The 18,569-nt window shown below is 43.9% G+C and overlaps 1 protein-coding gene across 1 annotated transcript in view; it reads right to left on the minus strand.

Annotated features, from left to right (window-relative positions):
* Window positions 1-18,569, minus strand: part of LOC141013384 (A disintegrin and metalloproteinase with thrombospondin motifs 2-like) — a 124,390-nt gene that overhangs the window by 68,230 nt on the left and 37,591 nt on the right. Inside the window, exon 3 of the mRNA XM_073487091.1 lies at window positions 870-1,050. Coding sequence (XP_073343192.1) covers window positions 870-1,050 — 181 coding nt within the window. The remainder of the gene's footprint in view (window positions 1-869; window positions 1,051-18,569) is intronic.

The raw sequence follows: 18,569 nt of genomic DNA on the forward strand, positions 1-18,569 counted from the left end.
TGATTAAATAGATTCAAGGACCACTCCTTGAAGCAAGTTCAACAGCCTCATTTCACTGCATGAAAAAAGGCCAGATTTTGTTTTTCTCATTTAATTGTAAAAAAAAAAAAAAAAAAAAAAAGATTTGGGAGTTACACAATATAAAACAGATGAATAGATGAACTCTTATGATGAAAATACATTTGTGCCCGTGTGATAATGCTCAGACCTTCAGTATTAAAGCCTGTTTGAATACGTATTTGTCTTCCCTCCCTCTAATCCTTGAGCTGATATGCTATGCCAAACTGTAAGTATTATGCTCCCTCCAAAATAACAGGCCTTTTGTTGTTTCACTTCATTTATTTCATCTGCAGAGTGGAAAATGGAGGCAGACACGACGAGAAAGCGAAGCCTTGAGTGCCAGCTGTTAATTGTTAAGGCAGCCAAGGCAGCGTATAATTCTATAAAAGACACGGAGGGTGCTACCTTACCAGTCAAACACGAGTTTCACCATATGTCACTCCTTAGCGCGGTGACAGGCGGATGCGTTTGAGTGTGTGTAGGTGTAATCTTTTTGACAGCAGGGTGTGACTCACTGTCTTTGCATACAATAGATTATAGATTATATAACCAGGTGTGTATGGGGGAAGAATGGTTTGAGACACTAGTTTGTTTCAGGGGCCGCAGAGAAGAAAAAAGTTAAGAAAAATTGTTTAAAATTAAGCGAGAATGATTACTCAGCCTGCAGTCAGGGGGCGTTAAATAATTTCCACATGTGGCTACTGGAGGAGCTGGAGTTAAATAGAGCACAGTGCTGAAGTGTGCATGTGAAGCATCCAGTGAAGGGTGCATAAAAGTGGAGGATGGCACAGTGGGAGCCGCAGACTGACCTCTGGAGTGGTAGTCTGCCGCCGCGCTGCTGATGGGCGCTTTCTTTACGGTTGAGGAGCGATAGACGATGTGTGTCCTCCCTCTTCCTCCTCCTCCCTCCTCCTCCTCTTCTATCACTCCATCGCCGCTCTCCACCGGCTCGATAAAAAACTCCTCCTGCTCCATCCTGATCATGCCGGCCTGAAAGAGAAAAGTTAATTAGACATGAATGCGTGTAGGTGACATCGACAGTCACACATAACACCAAGCTTTCTGCTCCTGCCTTCTTTCACCACCCTTCTCCATCCACCCTTCATGTCCTCTCTTGCCCTGACAGTTTAAAGAGTTTCTTTTCTTTACTCCAGCGCTGTGTTAGGGGCATGCGGGGAGAGAATAGAAGAGGAGGGGACAGTAGTGATTCCTCCTGGGGGCCCCCGCAGAGGTCCGGAGTGACACCTGGCATCTAAAATGGCTAACACAACAGCAGGAGATGAGACTGTCCCACTCCCATCCTGGACTAACACATTCTGTCAGGTAATTCCCCACGTCTGCTACACACACACACACACACACACACACTCGCAAACACACATCAGCCGTGCACAAACGCAAACTCACAGAGAGTGAGGCGGGGGGGTGAGGAAGGAGACAGAAGTAAAGACGCGTGCATACAGAACACACACGCAATAAAAAGGGACTTGCGTGCACGTACGCGGGGAAAAAACAGGCACTGGGAAAATTGCCCGTCACTCTCTCTTATTCCATCTGTCTGTTTAAGACAACTGGTAATTACCAAGGCAACGCACTGCTGTAGAGGGAAGCCATGGGGGAGAACACACAGAGAGAGGATGGAGAGGCTTTGAAAAGAAAGAGAGCGATAAATGAAGAAGAGAGACAACATCGATATGATCAGCGCTTGTCTGCTTCTCCCTTCGCTCTGACAGGGGAAAGATGATGAGCGAGCTGAAGGGAGGAAAGTGAGCTGATGATATAAAAGTACAGTGTGCATAACAGAGAAATGTGCGAAGCTGCGTGTGGACTGGACCGCGCAGAGTTTCGCTGGAATACACTTGAGTCAGAAATCCCACCCTGGGGCACAATGACCGGCTACAAATGGCTGACTCTATTAGCCTATTACATCTGGGGCAGTGTACTGTATATCACATTTAAACTACAACCTGAACTGATGTGAAGTTTACGGTGACAGACGAAGGCCTGCAAGTAGTGAACATAATGAGAAGTACAGTCATGCTGTTGCTAGTTTATTTATTCATCTAGATTTTGTTTTGGTCTGAGTTGCTGAGTTTTGGAGATATAGGCCATAGAGATGTCTGCCGTCTCTCAAATATAATATAGCTAGATAGCACTCTTTCTACTGAGCTACACCCGTCAACCATATCAGAGACAGAAGTGCACGTCACCGCTAAGCTAGCTGACGTTACAGCCGTGCTATTACCAGCACGAGACTCCCGAGTAGATGCACTCTTCGGTAAGGTTGGTGGGTGTAGCCCAATTGAAAGAAATCAGTTCCTCCATTAAAGGATAACTTGCAGCACAATGCAACTAGCCAGTGAGTGACATCACTGGAGGTAATTTAACAGATTACATACGGCTTCCTCTGGAGCCACAAAAGGCTTCATACTACTTTTTCACTTTTTCACACAGGTCTTGGTGGTTGCCAAGACCTGTAGACCTGTAAACACACTCTAATGCATAAAATTGGTGGAGTTACCCTTTAAGAAGATATTTATTGCCCGCATGCATTCATCATAAGTACAACATTATGAAACTTGTTCTCTGCATTTAACTTATCCCTGAGGAGCAGTAGGCAACCACCGTACAGCACCCAGGGACCCAATCCAGTTCTATGTGAGTTCAGTGAGTTAATGAGAGAAGTACATTTCACTGGCCTCCTCTGTATTCATGATGTCTCCATTAATCTAATGTACAGTTCCTACATGAAGCCTGAATACAACAAATACAAGAGTTTTCATTTATGAACCTAGACTCTAAAAATATATTCTTTTGTGGATACAAGTACACACAGTCCTCATGGAATCCTTTGAGCTCGAAGGGAAACGGGGTATACGAACCCGAATGCTCTTTAAATTCCTCAGAGAGGCTGATTTGAAAAGAAATGGATATTAACCATAGTGGCCCCTCAAAAATGAAAAGGAGTTCTTTTTCTTGCCTTTACTCTTGTCCTCCCCCATTCCTCTCTCTCTCTCTCTCTGTCTCTCGTTTTCTCGCTGTCAGTTTGAGGCTTTGGTCCCGGAAGGATGTCGACAAGCCACTGACCTGCCCTCTCTCTCCCTTCCTCCCCCTTTCTCTCTCTCCTCTCTCTCTCTCTACTCTCATCCCTCCATTTCCCCAAGCCGTGGTGCGGCATTCCGATCGGAGCTGATGGATCTGCGATGGTGCATGCATTCCCACTCCAGAATACCAAGCAGTAGTGAGAGGAGAGCTGTGTCAAAGAAAAAAGATGACATGTGGGACTGGGAGACATCGTCGGATCGATCAGAGCCGGCATGGTGGGGGCGGAGGGGTTAGAGAGAGGGGAAGGTGTGAGGGAGCCGGAGAACTGGACATGTCCTTTGAAAAAGCTGAAGTGAATAAAGCATCAAAGAGTCTGAGCACATTTCCATAGTGAGAAGCATTGTCTTCATCTCCTCCAAAGCAGGAGCAGCCAAGTTCTAGTCGAGGGGATTACAGGGAGGCTTGTCTAAACACTGTGTCCAGAACAACAGACAGAAATTCAGATTCATCGGCAGTACACCGCCAGTCCTCATGTTCCAACATTGGTTGGGTTTCTTAAAGACAGGGTTAAGGGCCACTGAGAGATAAGCTGTCGATAATGCAAAGTTTCTATCTGTATCTGTTAATTTACTGGGTTGGAAATTACAAAATAGCACTGTACCTCAATTAATCAAGTGATAAAAACTGAATGTATTTCAACAACAAAACAGTCTGAAGTGAGCCTAACTACTGTAGAAGCCACGTAAAAGTTCTGTTGGACATTTTGCATGCTCTTTTAAGATGGTCCCTAACTTCAGCTCATCATTTTTCGATCTGCTGTCAAGCCACGCAAAGATTTTTATGGCTCCAGGCATCAACATCTGGACAACAACAATCAGGCTTTATCCTCCTCGCCAAACCAATATTGTATGGTGAAAAACTGATGAAATGTTATTGAGAATAAACCTTGCAGAAAGACTGAATATCAAACGTTAAACCTCTACACCCCTGTCATCTTTCTTCTTTTCTTTTCATTGTGTGAGCGAATATCTATTTGTTTATATGCTGGAAAATCTACAACATGCAAAACCTGCTGCTTTGGCATTTAGCAGTTCTTCTTCACACTGTTCAGACAAAAGTTAACTGGATTACTTTCAATAGGGCAAAAAATTCAGGTTACTTCTGAGAGACCTTAAAGGAGACATATTATGCTCAGTTTCAGGTTCATAATTCTGTTCTGGGTTACTATTAGAACAGGTTTACATGCTTTATTTCTCAAGAAACACATCGGTTGTCTCATACTGTCCAGTCCTGCAGCTTTGTATTCCCCCCTCTGTCTGAAACGCTCTGTTTTAGCTCCTGTCTCTTTAAGGCTCCCCCTCCTGAATACCCAGTCTGCTCTGATTGGTCAGCTCACACATGCCTGACCCAGCACCGTTACAGAGCAACTGTGCTTAATCAATTCTTACGTGCCGAACTAGTAGCTAGGCATAAATTGTGTAAATGTTTGACATGGTGACCTAGCATGATGTCATAAAGTCACGGAATTAAAGATATTAATTGTGCAGCCCTAATTCACACTACAATTGTATCTATGATCGGTTCTTCACAAGCGATCAATGCAGTTAGGTCACACATTCTCCTATAAGTTACAACATTATTTGACACCGTCTTTAAAAAAAAAAAGAGAGTTATTATATTTAAACAATATTTAGATCGCATCTATTAGCAGTGTGCAGCTACTGAGATGTGATCCCGTTAGTTCAACAGGTCGGGTGTGACTAAGCTCAAGGGAAACAGGAGATGATACAATCTTGTGTTTTCTGCCAAGTTTTTGCTCATCTGATGCTATAATTTTCTTCCTCAGTACAGTAATTATATATCTCTGTGTAATTAATTATGTATCTTTAGCATCATCACTCTACAACTTGCTTATTCAGGGATTGCTGAGGCATGAGCTGCCTTGCTAGTTTCTCTTCTCTTATTACAGTAAATTAATCGTGCTCCTTCGGGTGATGAGCCCTGAAGATGTTTTATCAGGTTTGACATGTTAAAATTTAGCGTATTAGCTCCACTCTCCTCACGAGATACTTAAATCTGACACAGTTGTTCTCTACATCTTATCATCATCTCCATTGGTTGTGAGGGATTTTCACATCACACAGGATGTATCACTGCATATCTTGCTGAGGAGGTCACAGCTTAGCATGTAGTTCATATGGATTTCTATTATATTTTTCCATGTTTCTGGTTTTGTGTTTTTTTACCGTCACAACATCTGATCAACTGGACAAAGTCAAGACAATACTGTGTTTATTGTAATAAAACACCTGGTTGATTGCTTTTTAGAAGCAATACATACAGTCATCGTTCTTGTAATAAACGCTTGTGAATACCCAGTCTGCTCTGATTGGTCAGCTCAAACACGCCTGAGCCAGCACTGCTAACAACAACAGAGCAGCTCGATAAATAAATTCTTGCGTGCCAAACTGGCTGCTAGGCATAAATGATGCAAATGTGTGACATGATGTCACAGAATTAAAGGCGGGACTACTGGCGAGGCATTTCAGGAGCAGTGTTTTCTGTGGGAGAGAGGAGCTTCTGTTGATGCAGACTTTGATCTTTTTTATGTTTCAAGATCTTTTGCATGAACAAAAACCTTTATAAACGAAAAAGCATAGAAGGTCTCCTTTAACAAACAAACACAAAGCTGGAGAGATGTCTTATCTATTTCAGTTCATATTTTAATCAATATAAACACTTCTTTGAGTAAATCTCCTTCGTGTGGAATAACGATGCAAATTACATCTCAGTAATATAACACCAAGATTAAAGAAGGCAACCCGGCACCACATATTCACCTCTGGCTCATCATCAAACAAAACACCCCTTCATGCTCACAACTCAGCATATATAACTGAGTTATTATTACTCTCATGGCCATTGAGATGGTGACACTAACCACAACCCTCCCTCGGAGACCGTGCAGCCCATCTGCGGGCTCCAAATCTGGATGCTACACACTGAGTGTCCAGTTACAACAGGAGGATCCTCTGTGTTTGAAGGCACACTGAGCTCTATTTGAGGATCTGAGAGGAGTAACTTGAGTCCGGTGTAAGTGTCTTGAGGGGCACGTGAGACAGACGAGTAGCAGAAAAGCAGTGTTGGAGTGGAAGAGCGGATGTTGTGGTGAGGATCAAAGTCGCACCCGGCCGGGGGCCCTTCAGCTCGGTCCACCACCAGTAGTGTGTGTGTGTGTGTTTATGTGTATGTGTGTGTGTGTGTGTGTGTGTGTGTGTGTGTGTGTGTGTGTGTGTGTTTGCTCTGGTGTCACTATGTGTGTGTTTGATCTGATTCATAACTCTGCTACTGCTGGCTAACTTCACACACAGTTGCACACATGCATCCACAGGCAGGCAGTCAGGCAGGCAGGGCAGACACAGTCACACACAAGCACAAATACAAACACACTCATGCACAAATATAGCTTTGATAGTGACTCACTCTTACTGTGTAACCCACCAATTCATTCACCCTTTGAGTCATGAGAGAATCGTACAATAGTAAGCCTGATTTGAAAATTAGACACACTTCAGAGGGAGAGATTAAGAGGACACGTCACCGCAAATATTAACAGCGTTTTATTTAATCGCATCAGCAGCAAATTGTACCTTTATGTTCCCCCGCCAAGATCTAAGAAGAAAGCCAAGTTTTGTGTTTGGATTATGGATACGGCTCTGGCAAAAAATAAAAACATGTCGATTTATCTGAAATTTATGAAGGCGGCATAAAAACGGAGCTATTCAAAACATTCAGAGAAGCTAAATATTTGAGTCATTTATGACCCTTAGCCAGCCGTTCCTCTCTGCAGCTTTACTCTCGCAGGAGAGGGAAAGAGGCAGGACGAGGGAGAGAACTGCAATTAAGGTCAAGTATTAAGACAGATTCATTAAGTGAAATTATTTGCTTCATGTCCTGAAGTGCGAGGCCATTGCCCAATTATGTTAATCATAGATATACGAAGAGGATGAGGGTGAAAACGCAGCAGACAAAATGCATCATATGTAAACACATGAGAGGAGGGAGGCTTAGTCACACTTAAACCTTCTAGAGCTGCGAGTTATAATTGTTTTCATAAAGTAATTAAAGCTGCTGTGATGTGTTTTTATTAAGATAAGTATTAAATAGCTCTATATTCCAACAGTAATCACTGTTATAGAGTGTTTGGCCGGTAACCCATGTCTCTCCTCCTCCTGCTCATGCAGTAAAAGAGAAATACAATGTTCTGGTACCCCTGCCCACTTTATCCAATCAGGACAGAGAACTCCATAAGGAGGCGGTCCTGTCTATATCTGCCGATTACCGCACGCCGCTCATGCGGTGACGTAGAGAAAAGGGAGGGGATTGCTAACTGCAAAACGGAAGTTTGATAAACGATGACGATGCTTACAGCAGCTTTAATCCGTCGATTATTTTCTTGATTAATTGATCGTTGTTTGGTCTCTAAAATTGTGAAAAATGTTGATTATTGTTTCCAAAAGCCCACGATGATGTCTTCAGATGTCTTATTTTGTCCACAATCCAAAGAAAGGAAACTTTTGAATATTTCTTTTTTTTTCTTAAAGGGTAACTCCACCAATTTTACACATCAAAATGTTTTTACAGGTCTTGGGAAGCAATACTGCATATGTGAAAAGAAATAGTGTGAAGCCGTTTGTGGCTCCAGAGGAAGCTGCATGTAATCTGATAAGTGAGTGATGTCACTCAGTGGCAGTTGCTTTGTGGGTAATATAGGTATGAGGTTTTAAAACCTACAAATTGTTGGACTCATTATTGACAGTAACCAGAGATATCGCTTATCTCGTTCCACACATTCTTCCTCCTTTTCAACACTTTGTGCCTACATCACCCACAATGCAACTTAGCCACTGAGTGACATCACTGGAGATTCATTAACTGGATATCAGATTACATTCAGCTTCCTCTGGAACCACAAAAAGGCTTCGTACTACTTTTAACACGTATGCAGTAGTACTCTGACCTGTACAAACACTTTTAAGCATTAAATAGGTGGAGGTACCCTTTAAAAAATTACTCCAAACTATAATTGATTATCAGAGTAGTTGGCGATTAATTTAATAACTGACAACAAATCCTAAGACCTACTCATACCTGTGTCATCTGTCAGTTGCTCAAACGCACACACACACATGCAACACACTGTCAGGTTGTGTATGTGTAAGCCAGATGCCAGTGTGATTTAAGCCGTGCAGGACTTAGTGATGCAGCTCCGTCCTTGCCATACCGCTCAGCTCATTACGTAGAGTGGTCTCTAAAAATGGTCACTCAGGGAAAAAAAAGAAAATCTGTAAGCACACACCTACACGACCTCACATAAATGCACGGTGGCCGAGTCCCACTCACCCCCTATTTCTCTTTGCCTGCTTTCTCCAACTCATTTGCAAATTGTTCATCTTTGACCTACATTTTTGATCACAGTATGTCAGCAAAACTACAAACTCCCTACACTCTCTCTCGCGGGCACACACACAGAGGCTGAGTCGTTTAGGGTTTTAACTCTCCAGTCCGGCTTGTACACATTAACTGTGTGCGACCCCTAGAAGAAATGCGAGGGATGAAAAAATGCAGCAGTGAGAGGAAGAGGAGGGGATGTGAATAAACAGGAAAGGCCTTCTGCGAGTTCCCCACAACGCCACTCTGAAGCTTTGGTCTGTTATCTCCAGGAACATCTCCCTGCTTTTTAAGTCAGACCCCCCACTTTTGCACTTTGGTCGCCCAGTTCTCCATTTCCGCCCCCATCTCCTTCATCTCTTTTCCCTCCTTGCTGCCACATAATCTGCATCTCCGTTGCTCTCTGCTTTTCTTTTCCGTTGCTCTTTTTGTTTCTCCCTCAATTTTTCCTCACACTTCCATTAGTGCCCCATCCTCCCTTGCTCCACCTCTTTCCGTTTCTCATAATGCTAAGTGGTAGAGGCACTCTAAATGTGTGAGAGTGAAGATGGGGCCAGGTGTTGGAAAAAGGAGACAGACAAAGACAACAGAACACAGGCCCTGTTATTTAAACAGACTCTGGATGGCACTGAGGCCTAAGAATAGCAGTAGTAAGCCAAACCTGGTTCAGCCTGACCGCATGATGTGTGGAAATTTTGGTTCAGGGCGAGAGCGTTGACACAGACAGAAACACACAGTCGCTGACAGTCTGGCAGATAGACCGAGAGACCAAGTGCCAGCCAGACAGACAGTTTGCAAAGGAGGCTGCCTCAGTATCCCACTCTCGCTTTCTCTCTCTGTGTCTCTCCCAATTCCTGTTGTTATTCATCAGGACAGAAGCTCCATCCCTCTGTTTTCTGTCCAAACAGAGATTATGAATCAGCAGTATGAAGAAGGGAAAAGGGAGAGGAAACAGAGACAGAATGAGCAGAGGAGTTAAAGCAGACGAAATGTGTGATAACCTGCCAGGAAGAGGTGATGTGGAAAGGAAGTGGAAGGCAAAAATGAGACGAAAGTGACAAATGAGAATTAACAAGACTAGAAAAAAGAGTGAAGAAATTCTGGGGAACGAGACGTATTTGAGGAAAAGGCTGAAAGGAATTTTGGATAAAGAGGCCGACACATAAAGGGAATATATAGGAGAGAATTTACGAATTAGAGAGCGTCATTTACACCATAATCAGCTCAGCACTGAAATAAAGCAAAGGTCCTCCTCCTCCTCCTCCCCCGTTGTTCATCTCTCTCCTCTCTATGTCTCACCCTTTCGTTCTTTTTCTCTCAGCAGTCTGACAGCTTTCCCAGACAGCCAAATGTTCTTGGCCTGAGCAACATGGAGGAGTCAAGACAAGTGTAGGGAATGTTTACAAGATCCAGTCATCAGAAGCATCCACGCTCGGTCTCTACTGTTGTCTTTTCACAGGGAGGCTCAGGTATTGGCAGAGGGCCTGTACTTTCTACAGAGGGTGGCAGTTCGCTGCAGACGGCCAGAGGCTGTATAGCATAAAGCTGATATATTGTTGTATCAAACTTACTCCAACCCCAGAGGAAGGTTCAGAGTGGCTGGTGTTGTGTTACATTTACAGCATCCCCAACAATGCCAAAGTGCCATTAAGGAAAGCTCAGAACTCCAAACAGACCCTGGGGCTGTGCAACAAAGACGATCTCTGAGGAAATGTTTGTTTAAGCCTTGAAAATCCTAATTTTACCTTGTGTAAATTGGGGAATAAGCAGATCTCCATAATAAAAGTGCTGGATCAAATTCAGGAACATGACAAAATTAGACCTGCAGTCACTCTATGAGTTTAGAGGTATAAGTGGTTTTCTGCAGGACACATATAATCCCAACAGGCAGAGGACATGAACAGACACCATTTAAAGAATACTGAGGTTTGACTTCTTGACGAGCAACCTGATTGGTTGCTTGACAAATTGGTGGTCAGGCGGTGGGTTCAAAACAGAGAGGAAAGAGAAGCTTAGTATTATTTAACTTATGTGCAAGTATAAAAGAAAATGCAGCCCAGAGAGGGATGTTTCAGCTTTTATTCTCTTGCAAGATCCATCCAGAGTTGCCTCCTCGCTAAATGCTTTTAGGCCTTTTCAGACACAACATCTTTTGAGCTGTACTCGTCGGTGGGATCAGTGCATGTCTGGTTAGATGTTCGGGAAAGTTGTGGACGACAGAGAAAAATAGTCAAGTTTTCAATATTTCTTGCAGGACTAAGTCATTTTGTGTTCGCCAGCAATGTTAGTGCAACGCTTTAATAAAAGCTTTTGAGGGGGACCCACTTGTAACAAACCTAAACTATGTTTTTCATATAGGCTTCACATATTGTCGACCTACTGTACAAGCTTCCTGTTAAAACACACCAGCGCAGTGGAAAGCGGTTGTGACGAGGAGCAAACCATTGCAAGTAATGTGTTTCGGACAAGAGTTGTGATGTTGTCTCATTGTGTTTGAGAGGGCCTGCAGGTGGAACTCTAGTCACTAACAAGCTTTTACTGTTTAGCTGCAGGTATGTTTTGTACTGCACACTAGAGTTGAGTCAGCTAGGAATGATAACGGTGCTTAAATTATAAATGTCCATATTCGAACATTAAGCATGAAAATTCAATCTTGACCTTGAAACAGACAAAAAAAAACACTAAGTCCATTTTTCTGTCTCAAGTAGGTGGAGTTTGCTCAGCTGCCAGGGAGATTTGATTGAAGGGTGAATTGATAAAGTATGTAGAGACAGACTTTGAGTGGTCTGCATGAGATGAGATTGAAGAATTTTTCATCTAACTGTAATGAATCTGAACAGATTTGCACGGTGGAAATTGTGGAAACATGTAAAACTAGGTACAGGTATAGCTTTAGGTATAAGGTATATTATTTGTTGTGCAGCCAAAGTAGTTTGTTAGTGATAAGACTGACAGATTTTAATCAACTAGTGGTTAATCTTTACAAATGTTTAGGTTTTGTGTGCTCCCTGGCCTCACTGTGCTCATGCCAAAACACTGACACACACACACACACACATATATAAAGAGTTCCAGCCAAGCGCCCATCAATCCCTCTTACCGGCCTAGCCCAGCCATCGATCAGTGTGTGTGTGTGTGTGTGTGTGTGTGTGTGCGTGTGTGTGTGTGTGCGTGCGTTTCCTTGCGTTCACATTTGTGTGTGTGGTCTTCCGGATTGATAAATGACCCCGATTAGTGGCGACTGACCGCTCTATGATTGCAATCTAAGTGCAGCGGAACAGCTGTTCTCAAAGCAGTGTTGTCTGGAGCAGTCTGTGATTAATACAACGGCACTTTAATGAATTACAAAGCGACCACGGGTCTGCCGGCCGGTCATAATTCCATTTCTTCACCTGTGAATTTTGTGGAAGTCGGCGGGGAAAACGTGGCACTTTAAGGACTGGTTCTCTGGTTCTCGTTCCAAACTGAAGAATCTATGCAATCATTTGTTTTTAGAAACAGTAAAATTGAACAGAACAGAAACAGAAAACATTTTTTAGATCTCTCCATCTTCAGACTATTTCAATTGTTTGGATAGGCTGTCAGTTTGGATTGTTGGAATGTGGATAAATGATGTCTGTCTGTATGAACAAGACTCTGTACTAAAACGCCACAAACCTGCATCTTTTCTTAACACTTTCAAGAAATCCCTCGGTATCTCTCACTTGTTGTCGCTCCCTTTCTGTCTCCCTCTTCCTTCCACCCCCCTGACCCTCAGTCCTGTCGACCCCACCCTGACGCTGACGATAACACACACACACACACACACACACACATACGCCGACACATCTACACACTTTCACACACAGATCCATGCTCAGATCCACACCCATCCCCATCCTTATCTCTACTCTATCTCTATATCTCCACATCTATTGGGTATACCTGTAACCTAGCAACAGAGCAGAGCGAAGACCCTCCCCTACCTGCTCGCTGCTCTGACTGCTGGACCTGACAGCCAATCAAATTGTGCTGGGCCAGCAACAAGAGCCAATCAGACACTTGCTATTACTGGGAGTTACCCCCTTGCTCTCCACCCTTTTGACCCCACATGCGGGCAAAGAAACAGGCACACACACAGACACACACACACACACACACACATGCACAGAGTCTCTTGAGGCCAGCCAGGAGAGATCACAGGATTAGGCTGACTTGCCTGTTGATTTCATAACAACCAATCCTTCGTTAGCATGTGATGATAAATGAAATGTGTGATGGTAAGAGTGTGTGACTGATGGCTTCCTGCCGTACTATTGTGGTACAGTACCAGCATGTGTCTGTCTATAGGCTCTGGAGTTGCTATGTGCCCATATAGCTACAAGACCTGTTGTGTTAAAGCCCCCACTTTCTCCCCTCGCCTCTTCTTTATTTCTTTTCCATCCTCTAGAGCTCTATACTTGATGTCATTCTCAGCCCTCTTGGTAGAAGAGATATTCAATAATATCTCACAAATTATAGCCAGTTCCAGTGCACCTGTTGGAAAAAACACGAGACCTAATCCATCTTCTTCAAAAGAACGACATTCAGAAGAGACTGTCTCAAAATTCTTACCCTCCTCCACATCGATAAATCATCTAACTGACTTGGCGAAGAACCAGGATCCAAAGTGATCAGGGGTCCCGACAGTCAGAGCCTCCGAGTGACATACCAGCTATCAATATATTTTATTTCAAAGAAAGAAATCCAGCTAAAAACATAAAGAATCCCCTACATGGTTACTTTAAGTTATGACAAATGAGAAGCCATACTGTAATGATATCATCAAAGACATTTTTTCTGAATAATGTTTAGGTCCTGCATCCAGAGAGCCCGTGAAATAAAAGAGTCATGTTTCTAAAGATCCTCCTGGCTTCAGGCCGAAAAACATTACAAACCAGAATTCTCTGCTGAGATAGTGCATAAGTAAATGTTAAGTGCTATAAAGTCTCTGAACTAGATCCTATTTAGGCTTAAGTTGAGCTCAGGTAAGCTCTCACCAAATCTACCAGTAACTTCTCCCTCACCACTGACGGCTCTACTGTGCTCACCTCCCCTCACTTCCACAGCCTCGGCCCTATCTTCAACCAAAGCCTCTCCTTTGATCAACATGTCAAGCACATCACCCAAACAGACTTTTTCCACCTCAAAAACATCGGCTGTCTCCGTCCATTCCTCTGCCCACCTGGCAGCAGAGACTCTCATCCATGCATTTATTACTTCGAGACCAGACTACTGCAATAGTGTCCTCCGCGGTACATCCTTCAAATTCCTCAAGAATCTCAAATATATCCAAAACACTGCTGCATGCTTGTCCAGCCACTCCTGTACCTGAAACCACAACACCCCCGTCCTTCATAAGCTCCACTGGCTCCCCATCCCCCAACGTATCCACTTCAAACTCATCACATATAAAGCCCTCCACAACCTGGCTCCCTACCTGACTGAGCTCCTTTACCAACATGCTCCCAACAGCACCCTCAGGTCTGGTGACGCCAACCTCTTGTCCCCACCTATCGGGACTAACCACTGCACCTGGTAGGGAACAGGGCCTTCTCCATTACCGCTCCCACCCTCTGGTACTCGCTCCCCAAAAGCATCAGAGACTCTTCCTCACTCTCCCCTTTCAATTGTGATACTTTTTGGAGTAATTTCAATTTGTATTGTAGATATTTATTCATTTAATTCTATTTATATCATGTACTGATAGCCACATCGCACTCATCAGTGCGGCATTGCAGTTTTTCACCTTTACCTCTTTCATCTCCTTCCATCTTTTACTCTAACCTTCCTCTTGCTTCCTGCCTTCTCTCATTTTCACATTCCTCCCCTTTTTTCCACTGGAATCTGTCAAAACGCCGTGGAAGTGAGCACGGGAAGGCAGCGTGTAAGGGAGAGAGGCCCTTATCTACCTTTGAATTATGAGAGCTCCCTCTCTCGCTTCGTCGACAGCTCTGGTTGTGCTGCTTCTGAGGGGGGCGATCAAAGCGGGAAAAATGTGAGAATTAATCGGACTTGTTGGATAGATAGAGAGACAGAGGAGGGGGGAAGAGACGGGGAAAAGGGAGAGTCATCTTGGTCCACACCAATTTGCACATCTGTTACTACAAACATTCCCTGTCATGTGCGCCTTGATGTCATCTGCACGTACGGAAATACGATCACTCATTGAAATGTTCTCAGAGCTGCAAACTTTGAAATTCCAAATCCCACAATCACAGATGTGTGATGGAGGCTCAGCTCTTCTATCTTTTCACAAAAACGACTCCATGTCTCCGACTAAAAAAGACAACCGAGGCCTCTGACTAGAATTCCAAAAATTCAAAGTATGACATCCAGTGTGACCCACAGTGTGTGTGCATGTGGAGATCCATGTGTGTGAGTCGGTGGTAGAGTGCTGATGAGGTGAGGAAGCGATGTTAAGGCCAACCGTCGCTTTGGTTAGTGTGCAACCCAGACATGAAAATTAAAACATTGGTAATTGGGGGTCCTTAAAAATGCAACAGCACATGGAGAGAGCAACACAAGTAGGACAAGTGTGCAGCTAAAGTTTTAATAATGCTGGAAAAATCGCAATAATGGAGGAATCAATGTAACATTCCCTCAGTATTTAATCAGAGTTTCTCTTTCCATTACCCAGCTAACAGTATTCCTGTAGCAGGAATGTAAATGTTTATACAACATTTAATTTACATGCCCATCTTAAGGAGAAATAACTGCAACATTCCTATGGTACTTTGAACTTTCTATTTCCTCAAGCTGTTTCCACAGATGTATCACTCGAGCATAGTGGAAAACTATATTCATCTTACATGACACATGGACGTCAACAGGCTGGAATTACATTAAAGCAGACAGAAAGTTCCAATAATGATCATTAGTTTTAGTGTAAACGATTGCAGAGACAGTACTACAGCCAGCACACCCAAAATTTTAACAAATTATGTAAACATTCAAATGGGCCTTTCTTACATTGACAGTGCGACCTGAAATCGCCTCGAATGACTGCACTGAAAGACTGTTTCAACTGTGAACCTCATACATCAGACTTACTTTACTTCCAGTTACATAAGGGCAAAGAGGAGGTTCAGCATGTCAGCGCTTCTTTTGCAAAACTGTGGCAGCTCTCTCCATGAAAGACGAGAGCGCGCCAAGTATGTATACTTGAGTGGTTGCGGACGGCTGGTGCATGAAGCATATTGGAGCCTTTAGAGGCAAACAATTGGAGCGTCGGTGAACTGAGGCCACAAGGACCACAGAGCCTCTTTGTTCTCCACCCAACTTATTCTCTGTTCCTCTATTAATCTCGCTTTCATTCTTATTGTTGAAATACCGACATGTGCGAGAGCTCATAGACACAGACAAGAATCTGTGCATACCAGGGGAAACAGAGTTCAGGGTGAACCCCCTTTTATGGACGAAACTGTGCATCTGTAAGTGCAGTATAATTCACCTGTATGATCCTGGGTGACTGGATGTGTACTGCAACCGGCCTACAATATGCGTGTGTGAAGGGAAGACCAGATCAGTTGTGGAAAAATCATAAAACAAGCAGAAGGGGTGATTATACAGTGAACACCACACTGAAGCCCAAACTGCCTCGAAATACATCACACACGCAAAGATTTATGTGCCCACATCTGGCCCAAACTGGAGGGATTGACCACTTCCCCCACAACCCTAAACCACCGCTGTCAAGCTTCTCACATGGCACATTTGCATTGACAACTGTGGCAGATTTACAACTCGGAATTCTCAGTATTTTTTTGAAAAAAAAAAGATCTCTGATTTTAGACAGAGGCAGGTAAAAACAGGCCTCTCATTTCTAGCCTGCACAAACAAACTGTCAACGTTGCACTAAACTCTAAAAGCATTCAGTACTGAGCTTCTACACATTAGAAAAATACAACACAATGTGCCGGTTGTGAACACAACCTGTAACAAACTACTGAAGGTGGTTAATGATGCTCCTTGACCTTTGAAGCGAGGATTGATTACCACTAGAGGTATTACGCTAGCTAGCCGGACATACCAATTGAATCCACCCCTTACACTTTTGCTCTTGTGTATTTGTTGTTGGAAGGCTAAAAAAAAGAAAAAAAGGAAAAGAAACCCACAAAACCACTGGTCCTCGATCTTTTCGAGTTGCGACCTCCCAGAAAATCCAGGTTGGTGTTTACGTCCCCTCCCTTGGCCCTGCGACTTTTAACTTACAACCTCCTGAATGTGCCTGAATGTCCAATCAGAACTCGTGAGCACACACACTTTGACTCTTACAAACACACTATTTTAAGGCAATTTACATCACAAGGTGTGTCCCGACCCCCAGGTTTGAAGTGTACCACTTCAACATGTGGAGAAATCCAAATTGATGGGCCTGACGTTTTGCAGGAAATGCAAAGGCATATTGATAGAGGAAAAAAGTTAAGACCTCTGGGAAAAACTACATTTTCCGCAGTTTTAAAATTACGATACAACTGAAATTACAATATACTAACTCACCTATCCACTGAACTATAGGAGGGCATTCATATGGACTCTTTTGTTTAACACAGTAAACACAACTCGAACACAAACACGAGTAAAGCCAGATGAATTAGAGTGACACCTTGAGGCCGTTCAGGTGTGATTGCTCTTGAGAGAATTATTTATTATACAACGATAGGCTTTCCACGGCGAAGAACTACGAAGAATTCAGAATCGATACAAATTGACAAAATTCAAATACAAGTCACATCCTTATTTTGATGCTTCAGTGTAGCCCGCGATATAATTTTACATGACGCACGGAGATTTCAAGGCATCTCCCTCCCTCCGCCACCACCAGAGGGCGACACTGTGATGTTCGAGGCCCATAGGAGCTCAGTGGGCAGCGAGGTCTGCGAGGTCTGTCTGGTGGGCAGAACAGAGAGAGGAAGACAGAGACGGGGGGTAGAGGCAGAATGTGTGTGGGAGAGAAAAAACACTAAACAGAAGGTGAGGCGAGACAACTGAGTGGGGGGCCATGAGACTGAGATGTACTCAGAAGGAGTGTGTGTGAGCATGTGTGTGTTTGTGTGTGCGCATGAGGCTTATGTATGAGATCTTGCATAAGCGCAGGTGTCAGCAGGTGCATGCAAGCACTAATACAAAGTGGTGCATTGGCATCTGTGTGTGTATGAGTGTGTGTTTGTGTGCCTTAGGACAATACTGCTCCCTCATTACCCAACTGTTTCCTCCAGTCCAGCACTAATGAGGAGCCTCACCGTCACCGTGCTAATCAAGGTCAAGCCTAGGCCAACAAACAGAAACACACACACACACACACCTTCACATACTTCCCAGAACCACAGTGTGCATGCGTGTGTGTGTGTGTGTGTGTGTGTGTGTGTGTGTGGTTGTGTGCACAGCTGGATTTTGCATTTATGGATTTACACCAAAAAAAAGAGAGACAAAAGCGAGCAGACAATGGGTGGAGCTCTGAAGGATCCCACATGATCAGTTTCATAGAAAAGATGTGGGTGTGATGTTATGTCCCTCCAGTCTCCTCCTCCTCCTCCTCCTCCTTTTGACAGGGAAACAGAAAGAAACACGAGGGAGAGGATGCACGCATGAAGACAGGTAGAGACAGGTGGAAAAAAGAGGAACAGACAAAGAAGCCGAAGGATGAGGGAGAAAAGAAGGGGAGGGAGACTGAGGCAGGGTGTGATATACAGGGGGAACAAGGCGAGGAGAAAGAGAGGGAGGAGTAATTAAATGAAAAAGAGCTAGACTTAGCTCTTTAGTCTCACCCCTCAAGACCGGCCTGACACTGCTACAGCTAGCTAATGTCATAGCAACAGGGAGAAGGAAAGTCTAATGGGTGCGGCACAGAGGAGAGGAGTAGAGAGCAGGTAGCGGTGAGAAAGAGGAGGCAAGGACGGAATGACAGGAAAGAAGGAAGGAAGGGAGGAAGGAAGGGACAGATGAAGAGCTGAAACTGAGAGAGAAATGAACACTGCAGAGTCAAGGACAGA

This window comes from Pagrus major, chromosome 18, assembly GCF_040436345.1.
Source record: "Pagrus major chromosome 18, Pma_NU_1.0".
Classification (NCBI taxonomy): Eukaryota; Metazoa; Chordata; class Actinopteri; order Spariformes; family Sparidae; genus Pagrus; species Pagrus major.